This window comes from Fistularia commersonii, chromosome 29 (assembly GCF_037954325.1).
Source record: "Fistularia commersonii isolate RoL2024-O1a breed Wild chromosome 29, RoL_Fcom_v1.0, whole genome shotgun sequence".
NCBI classification, from domain to species: domain Eukaryota; kingdom Metazoa; phylum Chordata; class Actinopteri; order Syngnathiformes; family Fistulariidae; genus Fistularia; species Fistularia commersonii.
The window spans coordinates 11,647,570-11,673,070 of record NC_141312.1 but is presented as its reverse complement, the minus strand read 5'-3'; the positions used below and the strand labels follow the sequence as shown (position 1 = coordinate 11,673,070).

The 25,501-nt window shown below is 39.3% G+C and overlaps 1 protein-coding gene across 2 annotated transcripts in view; it reads right to left on the bottom strand.

The window, feature by feature from the left end:
• sh3pxd2aa (SH3 and PX domains 2Aa) overlaps positions 1 to 25,501 on the bottom strand; it is a 134,962-nt gene that overhangs the window by 11,229 nt on the left and 98,232 nt on the right. For both annotated transcript variants that reach the window (XM_086176724.1, XM_086176725.1), the window contains 4 exons: positions 17,834 to 17,947; positions 9,258 to 9,341; positions 5,606 to 5,723; positions 646 to 1,049 (listed from right to left, as the gene is read on the bottom strand). In XM_086176724.1, the coding sequence (XP_086032850.1) occupies positions 646 to 1,049; positions 5,606 to 5,723; positions 9,258 to 9,341; positions 17,834 to 17,947 (720 nt within the window). The remainder of the gene's footprint in view (positions 1 to 645; positions 1,050 to 5,605; positions 5,724 to 9,257; positions 9,342 to 17,833; positions 17,948 to 25,501) is intronic.

Sequence of the window (25,501 nt, the reverse complement as noted above, 5' to 3'; positions counted from 1 at the left end):
ATGACCTGGATGACTGAGAACCTGCAGACACTTTAAAGTGATGCAGCCTCTATCCATTGAGTCATGTCTTGTTAGTGCAAAGGAAAACAGCAACAAACTTGTTTTGAGTCATCTTCAAAGACATGGAGGAATTCTAAATTTCAACTGCATAACGCTACACATCACATAAGCTCTAACAAAGTGAGCAGTTACATGCTAACTTTAAAAGGTTGTAATTTCATTGTTTATTGAGTAATGTATAAGATGGTAACGAATAAACTAAGCCTGTGTATCAGCTGGTAAAAGTATTTGCATTTTTTTTAATGACAAAGTTTTAGACAGCTTGTTTTGTTTTATTTTGAAAGAAAAACAATGACATCAAAACTGAGGTACATGCTGTACCATGACATTTGTTACACCGTGACACCAATCGTTATTGCTAATTGTTTATAATTTATGTTTTTAGTATGTGAGGACAAAATCACAGAAAAAATAACTCCAAATATTAAATTGGGTTAGTATTTTTCAATAAAAACACCAGCATTGGAAAGAGAAACAGCACCTAAAAAAATGTGGTAATTTTTTTTCTCCTCAGAAAATAAAATCTTGTTCTGTAAAGCAGTTTATCCACATTATGATTTCTTCTGTAATGGAAACGGAGCTCACCGATTTCAATTCGGTGAGGTGCCACTCGGGCAACAGCTGGGGGTCCAGGATCACCTCTTGTTTTGTTTTCATGGAGGGCAGCACTTGCAGCTATACCCAGACACGGGCTATTGGTGTCCCTCCCTGCGCTCAGCCGCCTGCCTGTCTCAGCATTGATCTCAGAGTTATAAGGCATAGGCAAGCTGATCTCGCTCTTGGAGATGTGGCGTTCTGGTGTGGTGCTACTCTCTCCTTCACTCTGGATGTCCTTCTCGCTGACTGATTTTTTTTGCAGCAGGTTGCTGATCTCCATGATGTTGCCAATTATTTCCACAGGCCCTGTCAGGGTCTTCTTACGGGGTGAGAAGTCTTCTTTTATTTTCTTCAGGTAGGAGGCAGGAGCCCAGCCCTCTCTCCCCATATGTCTAAAGCACAAAGTAAAAAGAATCATTTTAGTATCAGTATTTTAAAAGGTGGCAAATCAATTTTTAGATCAGGAGTATTCAAGCTCAATAGGCAGTTCTGGTTCAAATGCAAGAGAGAGGACTGTGATCAGAGCCTGGCAAACTATCAAAAGAGATGGTTGTGGATGTCATTAACAATGCACATGTGATTATTAAATCAACTTCCAACTATTAGTATAATTATTCAGATGTGGATGTACTGAGACCAAATGCAAATATGAATAATATTGCATGGTAAACCCATAAACAACAACTGGCAATATGTAATATGTAATCCTGCAGGTGTTTTAACTGAAGACTAATGCTGCATTTGTTGGGTGAGAAGCGGGTTATATCCTGGGCTATCCACCACGTGATTATATGGCCGCATATAGACACAAAAAAACATTTACTCCCTCAGGGCTAATTCGGGTGTTTGGATCGTGGGAGGAAACCAGAGAACCCAGAGAACACAGAAAAGAGGAAAACATACAAACTCCACGCAGAAAGGCCCCATGTCAGACTCAAACCAGGGACCTTTATGCTGTTAGGTTCAACCACTTTTTTACCCATATGTAAAATATTGAATCCAGAAAAGGACGGTAAGTAACCTAAGCCTTTGTCTTTTTCCTTCAACTGCTCCCTTCTGGGGTTGCCACATTGAATCAACTTCCTCCTTCAAATCCTATTCTCTCTGTCTTGTTCTCTCCCACCAACTAACTTCATGTCCTCTTTCCCTATATCTATATATCTTCTCTTCAGTCTTCTTCAAGATATGTTGCCCGGCAGTTCCAACATCAGGATCCTTTTACCAAATGTTTACCATTCCACCTCCAAACCATCTCAGCCTGCCCTTTCTGGCCCAAACTCCAAAACATCTAATATGTTTAGTCTCTCTGATGGACTCATTCCTGATCTTATCCAATTTAGTCACTCCCATAGAGAACCTAAGCGTCCTCATCTCTGTTACCTCCATCTCTGCTTCCTGCTTTTCTATGATTCCACCCACTAAATGCCAAACATGCTGAGCGCAATCGACCAGTTGATCAAGCTCTATTGGTCAACTGCTGAGCCCCGCCTTTCAAAATAAACTCCACTGGCAAAGGAGACTGCGTAGAAAACATAAAAACAAGTGAAATGCAAGTAACACATTATGTTACAGTGTAATGCAGGTAGTGTCATAGAGCCTGTCATCTATCCCCACATTAGTATTTGGCACTTAATTGACATACGGTACAGCCAGTCTAAGATCTCGTCTTTTGGAAGAAAAAGGTCACGGAAAGTCAACTGCAGGAGATAATGCAAAACTCCACATCTAGTCAGCGACTTTCAACTTATTTCTATTAAAAAGAGGCTCTAAAAATGAGAGGATGGCAGCTAAACTAAGAAGAATGCCAAAATGTTGTGATGCAAGGTAAGCAATATATATTATGTATTTATTCCAGATAAATTCCAGCGGTGGCAGATCTCCACCGCTCAATATATTCTCCACATGCTCCCAGCTCTCACTACAGATCAAAATTTAATCTGCAAACATCATGGTCAATGGATATTGCTGTCTATCCTCATCTGTCAGCCTGTCCTTCACCACTGCAAGCAAGAAGGGGGTCAAATATAATCCCTGATGTAGTCCCACCTCCACTTGAACTTCTATGTCACACCTACTGTATACTTCAACGCTGTCTAATAGCTCTCGTACATGTCCTGTACCTGTAACATATTTCTCTGCCACAACAGATTCCTTATACAGTATCAGTTCCTCTCTCCCCAACCTGATGTTCCCCCTGACTACCTACAGTCTTTCTGAACTTCTCCCTGATAATCATTCAACACTCCTCCCTTTTCAGCTTCCACCACTTTGTCCTCTTGATCTTCCTTGTCACCAGAGTCATCCTACAAACCCCCATCCTATGCAGTCTGGCTACACTCACACCTTCTACCACTTGGCAGTCAGTGATCCCTTTCAGATAGCATTGTCGCTACAAGATGTTGTCTATCTCTGTGGTCCTGCTTCAGCTCTTCTAAGTTACACTATTTTCCTGCCACTTCTGAAGGACAGTATTCACTAAGGATATATCCATCTGTTTTATAAAGTCTGCCACCTCTATTGTCCTATCCTGGATACCAGGATTTATTGCCTGCACCAACAAGTCTGCAACAATTATCACTCTTTCACCTCTAGGGATATTGTGCATTACTTCACCTTACTCACTCTAGAATGTATCCTTCTCTTCTAACTCACAATCTAACTGTGGAGCATAATCCTTTCACAACACAGTGTCACACCTTCAATTTGTAGCTTCAGACTCGTCACTGACAATCATTTCTCACTCCAGAAGATTCCTAACAAATTCCTACTACAAATTCCTACTATATACCCTACCCAATTCCTTTTCAGAACAGTACCCTGATAGAACAACTTAAATCCTTCTCCTTAACTTTTAGCCGTGCTACCTTTCCACCTGGTTTCCTGGACACATGGATTAGCCAACCTCTTTCTTTGCATCATGTCAACCAATTTTCTAGATTTTCCTGTCAACAACATTCAGTGTAGCTACTCTCATTCCTCGCCTCATGTCTTATCTCTTCTGCTGATGAACATGTCTCCCTACTCTCCTTCTGCAACCCACAGTTCCCCAATTTCCACCTGTGCACTGTAAGTAAGCAGGACTGATGCAGATTGTTGTTGACCTAGGCCTCATCTAATCTGTTATGATAAACATTTAGTTTGGTCCTGTATTTAAACTCTGCATTTATCTGGGCTTAGGACTACCTCAAAAAGACACTAGCTTGTGCAATATTCATTATTATGCTGCAGGAGTCTTTTAAGAACAGTTTATGAAACTGCAATTTTTGTTCCAAATGCATCACTTACTGGTTTGCCTCTCGGCAGGCCATTTTCTGCATCCCTGTTTCATCATTTCAGCTTCATTTGATTTTTTGTTTTGATGTATACATTTCATTTTTTTTCCTTTGTATACAAGCTTTGAATCTTGCGGTGTTTGTGTTACATGGAGAGATTCATGAGGAGTGCTGTTCGTGAAAAAAGTAAATAGATCTATCTATCTATCTATCTATCTATCTATCTATCTATCTATCTATCTATCTATCTATCTATCTATCTATCTATCTATCTATCTATCTATCTATCTATCTATCTATCTATCTATCTATCTATCTATCTATCTATCTATCTAGCTACATATGTATTATTTTTTTGCAAATTTATATATGATATGATATATATTTTCCTCAACCTTGTCAGTCATTTCTCAGTATTGTTTGATTGCACAGTCTATTTATATACAGTAGCTATTGTGCAGCTACCGTGCTTCTCCTTTTCCATTTTTTTAACTTTTTACTACTTTCAACTTTCAAAGTAAAGGTAATTCTTTGGATAGCTTGGCCTGAAAACTATAAGGAAAATGTGTTCTATATGTTTTGAGCAAGCTTTCTGAAAATGCCCCTCTTAAATCTTGGCATCATGTAATAAGAATAAGTTAAAATAAGAATAAGTTTAATAAGTTTCTTTTGAGCTGCCTGATCCCAAAAAGTATTAAGTGCTTTTGGTAAGATAATAGTTAAATGTCAAATTTTGAAAAGTGAGATTAATTATTTTTGTATTTTTGTAACCTGTCTCTCCCCCCTTGGTCAGTTATTGTACAGGCTGAGACATCATTAATATCTACTGCCATATTTTAAGTGGCTCCTACTCTACTACTTAACTACTGGCTACTTAAATCTAGATTTTATTAAAATGATTTGCTTCTAGTTATCTGAGAGTTTTGATTGATCTCTGATGTTCATTTTATGACTCCATTTTATGACCCCTCTCTGGACACCCCTGAGTTAGCAGGTAAGCATAAATTTCTAAGTACTTTCTTGGCTTTGTGAATTTTTTAGGAAAGACTATGAATGTGTACTCACATGTGTAATGGCCCCGGAAAATGATAAAATTGTTTTGTCTTGGTGTGGAACATATTCAACGGCCAGCATTTGATTATAATCAGGAGATGACTGAGCTCTGCTTTGTTACCCCAAAGGGATGCAGGAAAAAAAAAACTGTGAGGAAATACACTGGTTTGCTACACTCACATACAAAAATTTATATTTTGCATGACACCTATTACTGAATTTTTCCTTCGTTTTTGAGGAGAAACTTCCATGAATAATGATTGATACTTTTAAGTTTTTGCAAAAGCATGAGTTTAACAAGTTATCTTCAGTTTATTTCAGCATTTTTATACTGCATGCTATTATAAGGCAGTTGTAGGGTTAGGATCAGATTAAGTACATTTTTATGACACTATCAAAATCACTGCAATATTACATTGATGACATGTCAATGTACTGTGCAAGTCTACTCGTCAAGTTGTTGTCACTAGCCTGACCTACTGAATAACATTATGGAAGCGAGCACTGAGCTATTGTCTTCATTACCACTTTCTGTTCAAAATACATAGAAATGAAACAATGAAAACTGACCTTGAAGGGCTCCTTGTGACAGATTTCTTCAGAAGGGAGGTAGGTGGGCTTACCTTACGTACCACCAGCCTTCCAGGTTTTTCTGGATAACCTCCACAATGACCCCTTTCTCGAAGCTGACCTCATCTTTTCCTTGGCTGCTGTATGACTGGATAGTCACATACTTCTCCTCTGGAGGTAAAATGGAAGAGGAAAGAATTGAGTGAAATGATCTCATCAAAAGTTTAGCATTGAGAGGTGAAAGCAATTTATAGCCCAGAGTTTCCCAAAGGAGAAAATGAACGGGGTTTATGACCTACATACATTTTCTGAAATTTCCATACCAACACAAACACCTGCCTTAATCCTGAACAAAACAGCACAATCTATAAGTTGATTAAAAGCCTGCTGTTTCTTAATTCTTCAGGCATAGCAGAATTCATGTAGGCTGAACCTGAACAACTGTAATTTCTCTTAAAGTTCCTGTGAAACCATCATCTTCAGCTTCACTGCTATAATCTTTCTCCCAGTGGAACAAAATCCAGTGCAAATCATTTCAAATGATCTGTAAGAATTCACAATTAACACAGAATGGAGGGGTCACCAAATCCGAAAAATTTGCAGTCTAGAATTAGTGATCGGACGATGCAGGGTTTGATGTGAAGCATTCAATGAGTTATCACACCACAACCCATTGTGTGCTTTGAATTAACATCATCATAACAAAGTAACAAAAGTACAGATCAAACTACAACAGTCCATTCTCGCAGCTCAGAGTTAAATCAGTTTCAATTTGCTTCTACAATGTGATTGCTAGTTTGAATGAAGCCTCAGGGGGGCACAGGCCAGTGTCGTCCTGTGCTGGTCCCAAGCCCAGATAAATCCAGAGGGTTTCATCGGCAAGGGCATCCGGCGTAAAACTTTTGCCAAAACCAAAAATGCAAATCAAACTTAATAACCAGATCATACCGGATTGGCTGAGGTCCAGTTTAACAATGCCATTGGTACCGATGACCTACAGGGCGCCATTGGAAACTGGGCTACTGTAGGTCAAAGAAGGAGATGAGGAAGGCATGTTCAGAGGCAGAGAGAGAAGAGGAAAGGCAAGAATCTGGGACTGAGAGCAGGGAATTTGAATATTGGGACTATGACAGGAAAAGGTAGAGTTGGTCAACATGATGCCGAGAAGGAAGGTGGATATACTGATTGTCCAGGAGACCAGGTGAAAAGGTAGTAAGGCTAGAAGCTTAGGTGCAGGCTTAAGTTGTACTACCATGGTAGTGACAAGAAGAGAAATGGAGTAGGAATTATCTTGAAGGAGGAGTTTGTTAGGAACGTTCTCGAGGTGAAAAGAATGTCAGATACACGTATGAGTCTGAAACTGGAAATTGAAGGTGTGATGCTCAGTGCTGATAGTGGCTATGCCCTGCAGGTGGGATGTGAGTTAGTGAGAAGGAGAAATTCTGGAATGAGCTAGATAAAATGACGCAGAATATCCCCAGAGATGAGAGAGTGGTAATTGGTGCAGACTTCAATGGGCATGTTGGTGCAGGCAGTAGAGAGGATAAAGAAGTGATGGGCAGATTCGGTTAGAGACTTGGTGGTGGAATGAGGAAGTGCATGAGTATATAAAGGGAAAGCGGTTAGCAAAGAAGAAGTGGGACACTGAGAGGACTGAAGAGAACAGACAGAAGTACAGGGAGATACAACTTAAGGTAAAGATAGAGGTAGCAAAGGCATAACAAAGGGCGGATGATGACCTGTACAGTATGCTCAGTTGGACAGTAAGATGGGAGAGAATGATCTCTACAGGTTGGCGAATCAGTGAAATAAAAATGGAAAGGATGTACAGGTCCAGCTGATTTAGGATAGAGTGGGAAATGTATTGACAGATGCTAGACGAGTGATGGGAAGATGGATAAGTACTTTGAAGAGCTGATGAATGTGGAAAATGAAAGCGCCAAGGGTAGAAGAGGTGACTATTGCAGACCACTCAGTAGAACAAATTAGTAAAAGTGAAGTGAGGAAGGCATTGAAGAGGATGAAGAGTGGAAAAGCAGTTGGTCCTGATGATAATCCTGAGGAGGTGTGGAAGTATCTAGGAGAGGCAGCAGTAGATTTTCTGGCTCGATTATTCAACAGGATCTTAGAGAGTGAGAAGATGTCTGATGAATGGAGACAAAGTGTGATGGGGCCTATTTTTAAGAATAAAGGGGATATGCAGAATTGCGGCAACTATAGAGGGATTAAGTTCATGAGCCATAGTTGTGGGAAAGACTGGTGAAAACTAGACTGATCAAATTTGGCAGCTGAGTGGTAAAATAGCTGCATTTAAAGCGTAACAGTCAGTAACCATGTGTGACATTTTATTGACCTAAGTTGTAGTTTCTTTAAGTAGTTTTAAGTAATCTCTTTAATGATGATTTGATACAAATTCAAAGATTGTCAAGCTCCAACAACTAAAAATACACTCTATGACCAAAAGTATTTGCTAACCCATTCAAATAATGGGAATCAGGTGTTCCAATCAGCTCCATGGCCACATGTGTATAAGATCAAGCACCTACGCATGCACACTCTTTTTGCAGACATTTGTGAAAGAATGGATCTCTCTCACTCATCTGTCAGCTGGATTAGAAGAACATGGAAGTGTTTGGGAATGACAGCAACTCAGCCACCAAGTGGCAAACTTCATGTTGTCTTCAGATTAGCAGAAGAACAGTGCACTGAAAGCTCGTAGAATGGGTTTCCATGGCCCAAGCACCTCCATCCAAGATATAGCGGTGTAGCGGTGTAAAGCACGCCACCACGAGAGCAGTGGAGACGCCTTCTCTGGAGTGAAAAATCCCGTGTCTTCATCTGGCAATCTGATGGATGAGTCTGGGTTTGGCGGTTGCCAAGAAAATGGTAGTTTTATGACTGAATTGTGCCAAGTGTGAAGTTTTGATTGGCGGTTGCCAAGAGAATGGTAGTTTTATGACTGAATTGTGCCAAGTGTGAAGTTTGGTGGAGAGGGTGGGTTATGGCATGGGCTTGTTTTTGGCTCATTAGTTCCAGTAAAAGGAACTCTGAGAGCTTCAGCATACCAAGACATTTTGGGCAATTCCATGCTCCCAACTATGTGGGAAGATTTTGGAGCTGGCCCCTTCCTTTTAACATCTTCAACCTGTCTGCTTAAGGCCCTGATTAATCCTAGGACTGGAGAAGTCCCTGGCCAATTCAATACGAGTTAGACAGGGTGATACAGGTGGCCAAAATGAGTTTCCTCTTCAGACTCTCATTTAGAGATTGTGTGAGAAGCTCAGCCACCCGGGAGGAGCTCAAAGACCTCCTGGCATTGAGGGGAGCCAGATGAAGTGGCTTGGACATCTGGCCTGTATGCCTGGACACCTTTCCTGTTAAGGTGTACCACGCATATCCCACCAGGAAGAGGCCCGAGAAGCTCCAGGACATCCTTGAGGGACTATATGTCTCAGCTCCCCTGGAGGAGCTGAATGAAGGTGCCTGGGGAAGATAAGGCGGGGTCTCTCTGCTTAGACGGCATCCCCCATATCCCCAACCCCAGATAAAGTGGCAGAAGACGTATAACAGACTGATCAATAAAACAAAAACAAACAAGCCATTCCATTGTCTGAGTAATAGTATTCACTATTTCATGATGTCAATGAAGCATCTCAAATCTATGATTGCATAGACTGTGATTGTTTCCATTCTATTGGTGTTCACCTCTGCTCTGCTGCCGGTTGACAATGCCCCCAAGGGTCCAGCGACGGTCCAACCTCTTCAGATGGGCCTTGCGTCTCTTAGTAACTGATGAGGATGAACAGCAACCAAAAATGGAAAACAAAGAAAGAAATATGGAGTTAGTTAAATAAGCATGCTTAAGGGAAGTGAGTGCAGGGGCAAAATAGCAGAGGTTAGGAGTTTCTTCTCTTATCTCCTGCTGCTCTGTAAGTAAGATGGTAATTAATTTATCTTCTTTTACTTTTAGCTTTCCCCTCAGGGGTTGCAAACGTGAATCAACCTCCTCCATCTAACACTAGTCTCTGTATCATCTTCCCTCACACTGACTAATTTCACTACATTCATAACCTTCTCTTTGGTCTTTGTCCAGGCCTACTGCCCAGCAGTTCCAATCTTAGCATCCTTTACCAATATAATCACTTCCATCCTCTGTGCATAAAACCATCTAAGCCTTGCCTCCCTGACCCTCTCTCCAAAACCTCTAATGTGCTGTCTCTCTGATGGACTCTTTCCTGAACCTATCCATCCTCTTCACTCCCAAAGAGAACCTCCAGCTACCTCCAGCTCTGCTTCCATTTTTTCTTCAATTCCTCTGTATCTAAACCACACAGCATCGCTGGCCTCACCACCGTCTTTTTCTGGGTGATATGCTAGTATCACGCATTACCCTTGAGACTTTTCTCCACCCATTACAACGTGCTTGAATGTGTTTCCTCAGAATGGCGACTAGATAATCTACACTGTAATCAAAAAAAAAAAAAGAAAAATCCTATTTATTATATTTCTACACTTTGTAAACAGGAAATAGTAAGCTAATATTGTGTGGTGTCCCTGTGTACATGCAATAAATCAACAAATATGGAAAAAAAAGCACTAAGTTTGGAGTATGGATGTGTGAGACACTGGCACAGAGGCTCCTTTCTGTTGTACAGTATTTTTATACATTTATGTTCAAGAACTTCTGGAAAATATTCATTTTTTGTTTTTGACGAGGTTGACGGTCTAAAATGTAGGTGGTGTGGAAAAAGAACTGAAGAAAAAAAAGTTTTCCTATGAATTTATCTCAGCAAAGAATTAACATTTCAAAAACATATAAATGAAATACTGTAGTTTGAACACAGAAAATGAAATTGAAATCATTTGACGATAGCTTTTGGCATTCGAAGTAAAATTTATTTGAAAGACTGACACATGACCGAAAATCCATCCCTAGTTCTTTATAAAAATTTGAAAAAAAACAGTTCAACACAGCCATTCTGCAAAAATCAAAATTTTTGAGTAACCTTTGTTTGTACTGATATTCACAGTACTTCCACTATGATTGCATTGTATTTGCCAAAAAACATGTAGAACCTAATGCATACATCATTTTCAGCCTAAACAAACTGTCCACTGTGCACTTAGTACATTTGGCTTCAATTAAACATAATTAAAGCTGAGCAGTGTTGAGTGAAGACAAACTGAGTCCATCTTCCTATTTCTTAACTTGAAAATCATGAAATCACAGCTCGGAGGAAAAAAAAGCCCATTAATGCTACACAACATCAAAAACAATACAAATGACATCACGAAATTAGCAAAAATGAGGAATGCCCTTAAAACCAGCAGCAAACTATTTGGAAATAAGCAAATTAGCTATAAATTTGAGGAAAAACAAAAGGGTATAAATGAGGATTTAATGGTGCTTGTAACCTTAAATGGCTTCTATGTGCAGTTAAGGCAAAGTAATTGATAAGCTAAAAAGAAATAGAAAGACTTGATTTTTAAAGTAAAAAAAAAATCTTTTAAATAATTTTGGCTTATAAAGTAAAAAAAAAATCTTTTAAATAATTTTGGCTTATAAATTTACATTAACTTTGTCTACCTTCATATTATTAGCATTAGTCCCCAAAGCTAAACATTTGGAAGCCAGCTGTTTCTGGCTCCATGACTCCCAAAAGCTGAGAAGATGAATATGGAATATATTCACTGGGAGTTTTGTTTGTTACAAATTTCATTTCTCCAAAGTATTTGGGATAAGTCAGACCCCAGTTTAATGAAGTTGTGGAAATTTCCGCTTCTCCTGCAGACCCCCTCTCCTTCCAAGAAGTTTTAATGTTATCACCTGGTTGTTGCAGTTGCAAATTTGATCAGTACCTTTCCCCCCTCCCCCCTCTCTGGTCAAAAGAGAAAAACGGGTAAAAGTAATAAGAGAGCAAACAAAGGAGTTGAGTGAATAAGAAAAACATTTATTTCGTAATGAAAACTATTCAAAATAAGTTGCCTTGAAAACAAATTGTGAGCATATTCCACAACTTTTTTTTGTTTTTTGCATTTTTAAGAAATTTTTACACACAAATGGAGATCCTTTTCTGTATTTACTGCAGGTGTACTTGTGGCAAATGCCACATTTCTCCGTACAACAATTTCTGTTGATTGTAAAATAGCTAAGGCTTCCTGAGCAGTGTATATCTTGGTCGGTCGTCTTGCCGCATGCAGCATTAACATATGTTTGGGAGGTGTAAGTTAGTGGGTCATTGAGGATCCCCCCCAAAATCCAAACCCGCCTGTGCAACATAGCGCAGTCGCAGGAATGGAAGTGTTAAAACTGGTGAATTTCCCTTCAAAGACGACTAAACTAATCATGAAATGAGGAAATGGGTTTTTATTTTCCGTCAGTAAAATAAACTACCAGTGTGTAAACAAATATATACAATTTGTCATCTCTTTGTTTTGAGCGTGTACAATACAAAGTAATAACCCATGTAATGGTGGAAATTATGTATTTTAAGATTAATGTAATTTGGTTAGGGCCTTCTTCCTAATCAGCAGACAGTTAATTCTGCTAACTTTATGCTTGTGTAAGTATGCTTACGCAAGTCTTGCTTACGCAAGTATGCTTGCAGCACTTTTGGCAGTGACTTGTTTTTACATTGACGAGTGTCATTTGCATTTTTGACCATTTCATAGTGCAGCAGGAGAAGAGAAATTAAAGCAAGCCACTCTTTTTGTTGATGGACAAAAAGCTTTGTTGCTGCCTTGAACTCCCGACCTCTTTTGCATCCGGTGCTGGAGGCTGTTGGAGCTTCAGTCATAAAATGAGTTACTGCTAAATCCCATGCTAGTAAGAACAGTAATGAGAGGGAGGACAGAAAGAAATTACGCTTGTCTTCTATCGATCCTCCTACAGAGGAAATTCAATTCCTTCTCTGCTGCTCATGTCTCCCATCTTCCTCCATGCACTCTCTTATCTCTTGATTATCCCCCTGCCCTAGAGCATCTTTTCCCCCATTTTCTGCTGCTGCAACTTAACACCAATCTTCTTTGATTCCCCTCAATTCTCAACCAAGCCGTCACCCGACTGCACAACCTCCTAACTGAAATATCAGCCAGGTTGTTTAAAATTAAACAAGAGGTTATATTTGTATTTTAACAACCATTTAAGTGTTTTGTTCAGTTACATGCTTACACAAAAGGGTGGCTGGTGACAGATCGCTTCCACTGTAATCAATCAACACAATTTCTGGGATGTAGGACTTACTAATTAATAAAAATCTGCTTCCACTATAATCCACTGTAATCAATCAACACATTTTCTGGGATGTAGCACTTACTAATTAATAAAAATCTGCTTCCACTCTAATCCACTGTAATCAATCAACATATTTTCTGGAATATAGGACTAACTAATTTATAAAAATCGACTTCCTCTATAATCCATTGTATCTAATCAACACATTTTCTGGGATTTAGGATGTACTAATTAATACAAAACTGCTTCCACGATAATCCACTGTAATCAATCAACATATTTTCTGGGATATAGGACTTACTAATTAATAAAAATCCACTTCCACTATAATCAACTGTAATTAATCAACACATTTTCTGGGATGCCGGACTTACTAATTAATACAAATCTGCTTCCACTATAATCCACTGTAATCAATTAACATATTTTCTGGGATATAGGACTTACTAATTAATAAAAATTCGATTCCACTACAATCAATTGTAATCAACACATTTTCTGGGATGTAGAGCTTACTGCTGAGTACCACCTTCTACTCAACATTTCCAACACCAAGGAGGTGGTTGTGGACTTCAGGAAGAATCGGAGACAGGTACCAATCACCATCCTGGGTGAGGAGGTGGAGATAGTAGACTCCTACAAGTACCTTGGGGTCCACATCAACAAGAAACTGGACTGCTAGACACACAACACTGATGCACTCTACAGGAAGGGTCAGAGCAGGATGCTCTTCCTGAGGAGACAGGTCGTTTCATGTCCCAAAGTGTGGGCTCCTCAAGACCTTTGGTAGCCAGCACACTCTTCTTCTGTATAGTGTGCTGGTGGGGAGGTGCCAGGACTGCTGGGGTCAACAGGCACAATAACATAGTGATGGGACTGAACCTGGACCTTCTTCAATGGGTGGCGGGGGTAAGGGTGAAGGACAAACCAGGAGCTATTCTGGAAATCCATCCTACCCCCTGCACCACGAGCTGTGGCTAATGTGCAGCTCCTTCAGCCAAAAGTTCATCTCTGAACTGAACGCTTCAGACGCCCCTTTGTCCCTGTGGCCATCAGACTGTACAACAGCACACAGCACCGGCTTGAGGTGCATCTGTGCTGCTTCCATCACCGCACTACCTAACTCATTCACGACGTCACCCATTCACACGTCATGCCATAACTCGTTTTTTTTTTTTTTTTTTCTATCCTTGTTGGTTTCACTCCATTTGCATCATGTTTATCTTATTGTCACTCTCTTTCTGCTCTTATCCTTGTTGTCGTTTTGGTTGTCTATTCTCACCCTTGCTGTTTTTGTTTTCATTCTGTTCTCTCAAAACATCTAACATGTGCTGTTCCTCTGATAGACTCATTCCTGATCCTATCCATCCGGGTCACTCCCAAAGAGAACCTAAACATCTTCATCTCTGCAACCTCTAGTTCTGCCTCCTGTCCTTTCGTCATTGTAACAGTTTCTAGGCCATACAGCATTGCTGGTCTCACCACTGTCTTGTACACCTTTCCTTTTATTCAGGCTGATAGTCTTCATCACATAGTACTCCTGACACTTTTCTCCATCCATTCCAACCTGCTTGGACCCGTCTCTTCACTTGGACCTCACCTCTTTTCCACACTCTCCGCTGCTCTGGACTGTTGACCCCAAGTACCTGAAATCCTCCAGCTTCTGCTCTCAGTCTAGTTTTCACTACTCTTTCCCATAACAATGCAGCCTCAGGGCGGCACTGGCCCATGTCTCTCCAAGCCTGCCTTGGGGGGGCACAGAGCAGTGTCTCCCTGTGCCAGTCCCAAGCCCGGATAAAAGCAGAGGGTTGCGTCAGGAAGGGCATCTGGCTTAAAACTTTTGCCAAAACCAAACATGCGAGTCAACCATAACCATATCATACCGGATCGGTCGTGGACCGGGTTAACAACTACCTCAACTGGTACTGATGACGCACAAGGTACTAATGGAAATTGGGCTACTGTAGGTCGAAGAACAAGAAGAAGAGGAGGAGTGCGTGTTTTCGGAAGCAGAGAGAGGGGAGGAAAGGAAAGAGCCTGGGAATGAGAGTAGGGACTTTGAATATCGGGACTATGACAAGAAAAGGTAGAGAGTTGGTCGACATGATGCAGAGAAGGAAGGTGGATATACTGTGTGTCCAGGAGACCAGGTGGAAAGGTAGTAAGGCTAGAAGCTTAGGAGCAGGCTTTAAGTTGTACTACAATGGTACGTACAAGAAGAGAAATGGAGTAGGAGTTATCTTGAAGGGGGAGTTTGTTGAGAACGTCCTAGAGGTGAAAAAATGTCAGATAGATTTATGAGTCTGAAACTGGAAATTGAAGGTGTTATGCTCAATGTTGTTAGTGGCTATGCCCCGCAGGTGGGATGTGAATCTGAAGAGAAGGAGAAGTTCTGGAATGAGTTAGATGAAGTGATGCAGAATATTCCCAGAAATGAGAGAGTGGTAATTGGTGCAGACTTCAATGGACATGTTGGTGAAGGTAATAGAGGGGATGAAGAAGTGATGGGCAGATTTGGTATATAGGATAGGAACACAGAGGGACCGATGGTGGTAGATTTTGCAAAAAGGATGGAAATGGCTGTTGTGAACACCTTTTTCTAGAAAAAACAGGAACATATGGTAATTTATAAGAGCGGAGGTAGGAGCACGCAGGTAGACTACATCTTGTATAGACGAGATAACCTGAAAGAGATCAGTGAATGCAAAGTAGTTGTAGGTGAGAGTGTAGCCAGACAGCATAGGATGCTGGTTTGTAGGATGACTCTGGTGACGAGGAAGATGAAGAGGACGAAGGCAGAGCAGAGGACAAAGTGGTGGAAACTGAAAAGGGAGGAGTGTTGCATGGTTTTCAGGGAGGAGTTGAGAAAGGGTCTGGGTGGTTAGGGTGAGCTTCCGGATGATTGGACAACTACAGCTAGTGTTATCAGGGAGACAGGTAGAAGAGTACTTGGTGTGTCATCTGGAAGGAAAGTGGATTAGGAGACTTGGTGGTGTATATACAGAGAAAGCAGTTTGCAAAGAAGAAGTGGGATACTGAGAGGACTGAAGAGAATAGATAAGAGTACAGGGAGATACAACCTAAGGTAAAGACAGATGTAGCAAAGGCAAAACAAAGGGCGTATGATGACTTATATGCTCGGTTGGATAGTAAGGAGGGTGATAATGATCTATACAGGTTGGCGAAACAGAGAGATAACGATGGAAAGGATGTACCTTTTCCTGTCATAGTCCTGATATTCAAAGTCCCTACTCTCAGTCCCAGGCTCTTTCCTTTCCTCCCCTCTCTCTGCTTCCGAAAACACGCACTCCTCCTCTTCTTCTTGTTCTTCGACTTACAGTAGCCCAATTTCCACTAGTAACCTGTAGGTCATCAGTACGAATGGCAGTCGTTGTTAACCCAGTCCATGACCAATCTGGTATGAAATGGTTATCTACTTCGCATGTTTGGTTTTGGTAAAAGTTTTACGCCGGCTGCCCTTCCTGACGCAACCCTCTGCATTTATCCGGGCTTGGGACTGGCACAGGGAGACACTGCTCCATGCCCCCCCCCCAAGGCAGGCTTTGGGAGACACAGGCCAGTGCCGCCCTGAGGCTGCATTGTGCATGAAGTAAAACTATGAGTTGCAGTGTCAATTAATGAATTTCTATAAAATGCAAATAATACTCGATATATTTCTTAATATCCATACAAAGAATGTACAAACCACTGATAAAATTATTTTCTTTAAAAACAGCTGTTTTTTCTGTGATACATCTGGCATTTCTTACTTCAACATTCTGATTGACATAAGCTAAAAAAACATAGTTTTACATTTTTTCTGTCTTTACTGAAATATTGTCAGAACAACCTATGTTATGAATATTTTATAGATTTCATAGCTATGGTATCACATTCCAACAAAAAGTATTCATCACATGACATATTCCTCAGAAAGAGATTATAGGTTTACAATAAAAATCCCTTTAAAGTGCCAATAAATTATAAAAATTGTCCTTTCAACACATAAGCCTTGACTGTTCCAATAAACTGAAAATAAAGAATGCTAAATTGCAGTTTGAGAGCCTGAATGAAGAGTTGCCATGCAGTGCAAAACACTAGTCGCAAAACATTCATAGAGACAACCTAGTTTCCCTTCAGGACAAAGTTTTAATGGATTTATGAGTTATCTTTAAAAGCTGTCATTAATGTGGTTGAGGGAAAAAAAAAATCATGCAAACAGTGACTAGATAAATGGAAGCTTTGTGGGGCTTCTTGTTGATCTTGTTCTTTTGTTGTATTACTCTCATCAAATGACCTGCACCATGCTTGTTTGATCTGTACACAAGTGACATTGTGCACATTTGTGTGCTTACATGTCTGTTTGGATGATGTTTGTCTCTTTTGGTTTCTTTCATTTTGAGAACAGAAATGATAAAATGCTTTGTCGGAAAGGTCAGACTGATCAGGAGAAAGACTTATACAAAAAAAAAACATTGCAGGATGTAGGGGGGAGTTTAGTATCATGCTATAATAATACAAAGCGTCAGAGGGATCTGATGCCATTTGATCACAGTGTTGCATCTTTTCTCTCAAAGGTAATATGTGACTGGAGGCTTGTGAATGTGCTCTAGTGTTCAGGCTTGAATTAAGATGAAAAAGGAGACGAACAATAGCATGACTGTTCTTGTTGTGCAACCGCGCATGGTTTTTAGATCGAACTATGACACTACAAAATTAGGAACATACTGTACATAGTTCTGCTACCGCTAAATGATTCTTTGTCTGGGAGGCCAAAGCTTGGTATAGTAGTAAAGATTTGTCTAATATGTAATATGTCTCATTTTAAGCACCACCCAACAAAAAAAAAAAAAAAGTTGCGCATCCCGAAGACAGCATTATCTATTTTACTTGAAATAAATGCTTTTTGGGCTCCACTTTTTGTTGACTCAAACCAAACTCATGACTCTCCTTTGGTAACTCTTGGCTCTTCTTTCGTCACTGGTTTTGTCAAGACTACTTACTCAAACTTGAGCTACAGGGACTCAACCGATACAACGTGTCTAACCTTCTCCAGTTCTAGTAGTGGCCAGGTCCAAGTCATCTCTGGTTCCACTCTGAGTGTCCAGGTATGTGGCCGGAACCCAACCTTGCTCCTCTGCTGTGCTGACAAACCACCACCCTGCACATGGAGACGCAGTGAGGAGCATGTCAATGTCATTATACTGTTGCGTATCAAACCCTGGAAGATAGACATGATGAAATTCATACAATACTAAGACTGTCATTGTGAGCAAGCGTAAGCAGCACATTCACTGACTGAATTATATGATAGGAGATGTAAGAGAGAGTAATGCTGGATAGATATTTGACCTACTAGGCTATTTTCTCACTACTTCATCAGATTGGCGGTTAAGCGGCTAGTGCTGCAGAAACATTAACATCTCTTCCTTATAATTTCAGTGTCTCATCTCACTCGGTCGAGGTACCTGCTCTGTGGAAATCACTCTATTCAGTTGCTACGACTTTGTAACATTTCATGTCTGTAATAACTGTCAATTTTCAGAATGGGAAAGTCTACTTCCATCTTTCTTTAAGTACAGACAGCCAAAACACTAGAAAAAAATGACATGCCAACAAATTGGAAGTCTCAGATAGCATGTGCAAGTGGCAAGTAGTGAGGTTCATGGCTTGTGAGGCACTGAATCCTTTGGAGTCAGATTTACAGTTGTAAAAATTCAAGAGTATCAAATGTTTCATATCTCAGCAGCATTCCTCTGTCTCACTCACACAAACACACATACATGGGAACATACAGTTAGGCCCATTACAGTTATTTTATTGCAGCAAGAGACAATGGAGAGGGCAAATTTGCTACACACTCTCCATGTGTTCCAAACAAATCGTACTCACTCTACCCAAACAAAAGTATAGAATTGTGTAAAACACAATTTTTTGACCCTAAATTAAACTATTAGTTGTTCTTAAAATGTTAAATCCTGGCGCTTTAATCAGGTTGCACATAAAACGGGTTCCAAGACAAAGAGTCCATGAGCTCTTTCCTTATCCTGCTTATTTTGTTTTATGGTCACATTTATTCAATACTATATTACTGACAGAAGGCTATGCAACTGTTCTGGTCATTTTAGATCTCAGCTCTACATTTGCTATCCTTGAACACCTAATTGTACTGAAAAGGCATTGCAGGAAATGCAGTGTGCAATCTACCCAGAGGGACCTCTATTTGTACACAAAAAAGTATGCTTTTGTGCACACCAAACTAAGTTACTGTGTTTCATGAGGTTATGTGCTTTGGGATAAATGGATGATGACCAAGAAAAGAGAAGTTATTATTCTGCACTGTAAACATTATAGAAACACCATACCTAATGACACACTGTTTTCTGGATGGTGTCACTTTGGCCCCCAGCACCACTGCAAAAAAACTTTGTGTTCATTTTGACCAAGATTTGCCATTTAGCTCCCATATTAAAACAAAAAAAATCGGGGATTGCCTTCTTTCCCTCTGAGCTCTTAAAGCAGAACAGGGCCAGAACATGCACATATTAAGCTCTTTTTTTTCCTTTTTCTTTCTTACAATTTCAATCTGGGGATATGTTTCCATAGGCCTACTCTGCTGTGGGATGTTCTGTGAGGCACTTTTTCATTCGAATCTTTTGAGTCTGACTGATTAATACAATCTGTGTGGTCTGATAAATTCAGTTGTGCTCCATCATGCACTGTGCTGACGTGACACAATTATAAAAACACATGTCATTTTGGGTGGAAACCAAAACCAGAAGTAGTAATTTATTATCATGAATCCCTCTCTGAAACAGACTGCTTGTTATTCTCTTCTGCCGAAATGCTTACAATTGCCATATTATTTACATTTTAATCATTTAATTTTTTTCCTCCAAGGGATTTGAAGGTGTTTTTTTTATCTGGATGAATAACAGCAAATACTCTTTGTGTGTTAAATAATATATGCTATATTATAATTTTCTTTTTTTTTTTTTTTAATCTGTATTTCTAAGAGTAATCACATCATCACATGTGTTTTTTTTAAAACTGCATCATTTTGCTGCCCTGAAAAATAAACAACAAACAAAATTATTTTTGTCAGTTCTTTCTTTATTCAATGAATCTGTTTCAGAAATAAACAAGATAACTGTAAAATTTTACAAAAATGATACCAAAAGAATATATGACTACATAGAAGAATACGTAATGTTTAGAGCTGACATTGAATCACATTCTTTACATTATAATTTGAGCTAATATCGGATTTGTCATTCTTCAGGAGAGACTCAGCTTAATTGAATTGTGTATATTTGATAGACAGCTCTAAAATAGAGACGATCTTTTCTTCTATATGGCCACATGACTGAAACTGTAGGATATAGCAGGAAAGTTGTGAATCACCTCAAAAGAAGGGGATATACACTGTCTGTCATAAGTATTCACCCCCCCTGATGTTTTACCCTTTCAGTGCTTTCAGAAATCAATCATCATCAATTTTGGCTTTTTTTAACACAAAAATTGGAAAAAACTCTTTAATGTCAAAGTGAAAACAGATTTCTTCAAAGTAATTTCAATTAAATGAAAATATATGAAAGTCGCAACAACAGTCGAAAAAACAGCACTAGTGGAAAAAAAGGCAAGAACAGCAAACACACATGGGTCTATGGCTTTTAAAATCTTTCCACAATCAGAAGGTTTCAAGTTCATCTGCTATCAGCCCACACTATTTTTGTCTACACATTTAGTTGAAGAGCTAAAGATGCACTTTTGGGATTCAGTCAAAATTGATTGAATGCTGTCAGTTGAGTTTTTGTATTACTTAATTTTCATAGATGTCATCGGCCAAATGTAGTCGATGAATGGAGCTTGCTGGAAATTTCACTTATATATGAATGTCATTACTTTGTATTTGTATTCATTGAATTAATTTTGTTTTATGTTGGGAATGTGATGTTTGTTGAATAATTAAAAGCCCCTTTAATTTGCCCCAGTTTGCCTGGTGAAGACCTTTTGATCATTGATGCTATTGAATAATTTGACTTTTCTACTCCAACAGTGCATGATTTATTATAATTTTCGTTCATCCTCATAAACCTCAACAAACATAAGTGAGTTTCACCTGTTTTGATTTCACTCAAATCATGTTCATCTGTTCACTGTTTAAATGAACAATTCATCTGTTGTCACGTTCTCACAAAGACTCACTTCTGACTTCTCTGCGACAGTGCAGATAAAACAAGGTCATGAGCCAGATTACACAGCCACAAGCTCTGTATTATTTTGTGAGGGTGAAATAATACAGAGCTTGTGGCTCCTACAAGAGAAAATCGAGGATCCAAATCCAAATCCCTCTGAGGATACAGTATAAATAAACGAAGGAGCTGCAGCAAAGCCTATTCTTCCACACCTTCTCAGTTCGAGTCACTGCAGCTGTCTTGCTTTATCAACGCTCTTTGGAAGTGTCAGGTTCAATATAATCCACAGCTAGACTTGGAGGTTTCATGTCAGATTATATTTATCTGTACAAATGTTGAAACATAATTACTAAGCTTAGCAGTGAGACTGGTTAGAAGTGAAAGGATCAGGAAAGAAAGAGAATGTCCTCACCTATCTATCTGCCACACATAGTGACTGACGTGTGTTGTAAAACTCTTTTTGTATACACTAAAGAAATATGAATATTTTATGCAGTTAAAATGAAAGTCTCACAGAGCAACTTTGTCTTTTTTAAGTTTCTTTCACCTCAAACAGTGGGGAAGCTTCAATGTTGCAGCATTTATTGTGAATAAATAATTTAGTGTTTTCTTACTTAGTGTCACTTGGTGTTGGTATCTGGCAGAAAAAAAATATCAGGAAAAGACCTGCATAATCATCAAAATACCTCCTAAAATAAATAACTGCAACTGCAGCACAATGAAGACAATGAACAAATGAAAGGCCAAAATGGGAGAGGCAGCTTCATTTTATTGGTTCCCAGAGTTTTGGCTTTGACAGTTATCGGCTATTTTTCACTGTGAGGGATTTAGTGGCACACTGATGCAGATGTGGTGACACTTTAAGTGTTTCAAAATGTTCACAAATGATATGATGAGTTGACAAGATGAAGTGCAGAAAGGACTGAAAAAGTTGAGAATATCTTGGTCTGACTTTTTACACTAAAAGAAACACAACTTACTGAGGCCCTGATTTAGGATACCTTCTTTCCAATGAAACATGCAAGTGCTCATATACAAGCACACCTCCACTCTCCTGTCTTGTTGGAAAATTTTACCAATGCTTTCACACTAGCCCCCAGAACTTCAGAACATCTCAGTTGCACCTGATGAATATGAGATACGAGATAACTGCAAGATGATTGCAAGAGATAGCCATCAGAAAACCAGTTGTTTTGATATAGATATTTGGTCAAATGCAGTTTGCTATTTCAATGTCAGGACACCAAATGCAACAATTTACTTTGCAACCTGATATTGCGATGTTTCGAAGTTTTGCTTTTAACTAACCATGCAATATTTTCCAAACATCTGAATATTGTCCAATGTAGTATTTTGTATCCACTTGATTTTCATTTAATACCACCATGCTTCTAAAACGAAATTACCATCTAGAAGAGTTCATCATGACTGGCATTATGCTGATATTTCTGAAACAGGTTATATTTTTTCATTTAGAACAAATTCCAAGACATTATACTTTTTCAAACTGCACCAGAAATCATTTTTCTTCTAATTGATTTCATTCTAATCGATAAATACTGGGATACTTTTGTACTACCAGTATCTTTCAACCTTTTCAATGATATCCCAAATGTCAAACCTCCCCCGATTCCAACCAAATTCTAACATCTCTCAAACTGTCCTGCAAAATGTCAGAACTTGCCAAAATGGCATCCAGTTCAAAAGTACCCTTGATACTTAAGACTCTTTATTTTGAATTAAATATAAGGACACGAAAACATGCCAAGCAGTCGGCTCTGTGTTCGGTATGAAGAATCATTTTGACAAGAACCACCTCCCATAAATCTAGAGAAAGCTGGCAGAGCGAAGACGCACAGTGAAACTGAAGTTAGTTGTAGATGAATGTTTTGTTTGGAAATTCTGAGGATAAAAATCAAATAGTACTGTTATCCCTGACACACCGATGACCAAGTGGAGAACAGACTAATGCCTGCCCACCTTAGTGAGTGTCTGTGCAGGTGATATGACACATTCCATGGACATTCTGAGCAAACTGTTTCAACAGATAAAAAAAAAAAATTTGTGTCTTATTTTTTTGTTCATCGCGGCCATTCCTAATGACATGTCCAGGGGAAAAATCTTAAAGTCAAAGCTAGTAGTTGGCCAATTGCAAACTTGTCATATACAAGGCCTGGTTTACAGCTGGTATGTCAAGAGCTAACATATTACATCACATTCATTACCTTTACATTTAAACTGACATCTTATTAATTTTGTCATTCTTCAGGAGAGACTCAGCATAATTGAATTGTGAGTATATGTGATAGACAGCTCCAAAATAAAGAGATGGTCATTTCTTCTCTATGTGAACATGACTAAAACACTAGGCTATAGCAAAAAGGCTGTGAATCATCTGAAAAGAAGGGAATATATCAATTTTAATCTCACAATTGGCTCATCACCCGCTTTTGTACTTTTCAAGTTTTCTGATATTAATTAGTCAAATATTACCAAATGTACTGAACGCTCACATTCAGGAATACAGGAGGACAGGAGTACACACTACGGTTGGAGAGCAAATGGACATTAGGATAAAACACCATGAGAAAGTAATGAGAAGATCATTAGACAGCAAGATCTGGAAAACACACACACACACACACACACACACACACACACACACACACACACACACACACACACACACACACACACACACTTACAGTAAGCATTTTGAAGGACCTTTCCTGAATATTTGACGATCAATCAGTTGAGTTTCAACCTTCAACCTGAGGATATGGCAATGATCAGCCTAATTACCTGCTCTTATGGAAGGTAAGTACTCTACTGATTTCGCAAGTCAATGGATACAACCAATTTGACTTTCAGAGACAACTAATAAGAAGTGTGTCAACTGTCAAAATATGGACAAGACATAGAGATAGACAGAGAGAGAGAGAGAGAGACAGAGCAATTAAGAACCAGGGGGTTACTGTCTTGCTCTTGCAGGTTGTTACATTCAACAAGGTGTTTGTTAAAGCTTCATTTAGAGCACATCAGTCAAACAGAATCAGTTAAACATTCTTTTCAAAGATAAATTGAGACTCTTAGAAGTTTGTTTGGACTCCAACAAGTAAGGTTGGCGCATTCATTAGTTGATGATTCATGTTCAAAAAAGTTATGTAGGATAACTGCCCCCCCTCCCCCACACACACACACACCACAATCAACATGTAAGCCTCTAGGGGGTGTAATATAAAAACAGACTCTGCAAGTAGGATGGAGATGGGATGGAGAGCCAGACACAGACAAGAAAAGCAGTGATGCAGAAGAAAAAGCAGGGTGAAACCCAGTGATGTTTGGCTGAAAGGCATATTCTCTCCATCTAAAGACAGCATACACTATTGGATTTGTGTTTGTCACTGGTACAGTAAGGAGACAGCGATGACAATGGTGCCAGTTAGAAATGTGACAGTTGGAAGGATCCTCCATGTGACTGTAATAGCAACATTCTCCCTGAGAGCATCTAAATAGGAACACATCCCCCAGAGAGCAGTGAGAGCTGGAATGCAGAGCAGCTTTTCAGGGCAACATATTGAATAGCGTTCCTATCTTTCTGCAGGGTAAGCAGCACAATGGATAAAAGAGAAGAGGCTTAAATATAGAACATCATTGTTGGTGCCTTATAACCAGCTGCAGTTTAAGTTTCAATTTGCATCTTCATTACCAGTAACATGAGAATGACACACATCATCTCATCATGTAAGAGTGTGTGATTTATCCTGTCATCCTGCTGATGTCCACATCTATAGATGTGGTAGATAAGATAAGATAAGATAAGATAAGATAAGATAAGATAAGATAAGATAAGATAAGATAAGATAAGATAAGATAAGATAAGATAAGATAAGATAAGATAAACTTTATTGATCCCCATGGGGGAAATACCTTGTCAGAGCTGTGTAACAGTTATAATTATAAAAAAAAATAAAAATAAATAGAAATAGAAATAGAACAACAACAACAACAAGCTTCTTGATCTCCACTCCCTGTAGCCTCACCGTTCCACCCGAGTTCCTCTCATTGACACACATTCACTGCTTTTCCACTCTTCATCCTCTTCAATGCCTTCCTCACATCACTTTTACTAATATGTGCTACTTTGTTGTCTACAATAGTAACCTCTTCTACCCTTGCCTCTCTTTCATTTTCCCACATTCATCAGCTCTTCAAAGCACTCTTTCCATCTTCCTACCACTCTTATAGCATCTGTCAATACATACCCCACTCTATCTTTTATCACCCAGACCTGTTGTACATCCTTGAACATCCAACCGAGCATACAGGTCATTGTACGCCCTTTGTTTTGGCTTTGCTACCTCTATCTTTACCTGTAGTGAGAGCAGACAACAGGTAGAGGAAAATCTAGAGAGGTGGAGGTATGCTCTGGAAAGTAGAGGAATGAAGGTTAGTTGCAGCAAGAAAGAGTATATGTGTGTGAATGAGAGGAACTCGGGTGGAACCGTGAGGCTACA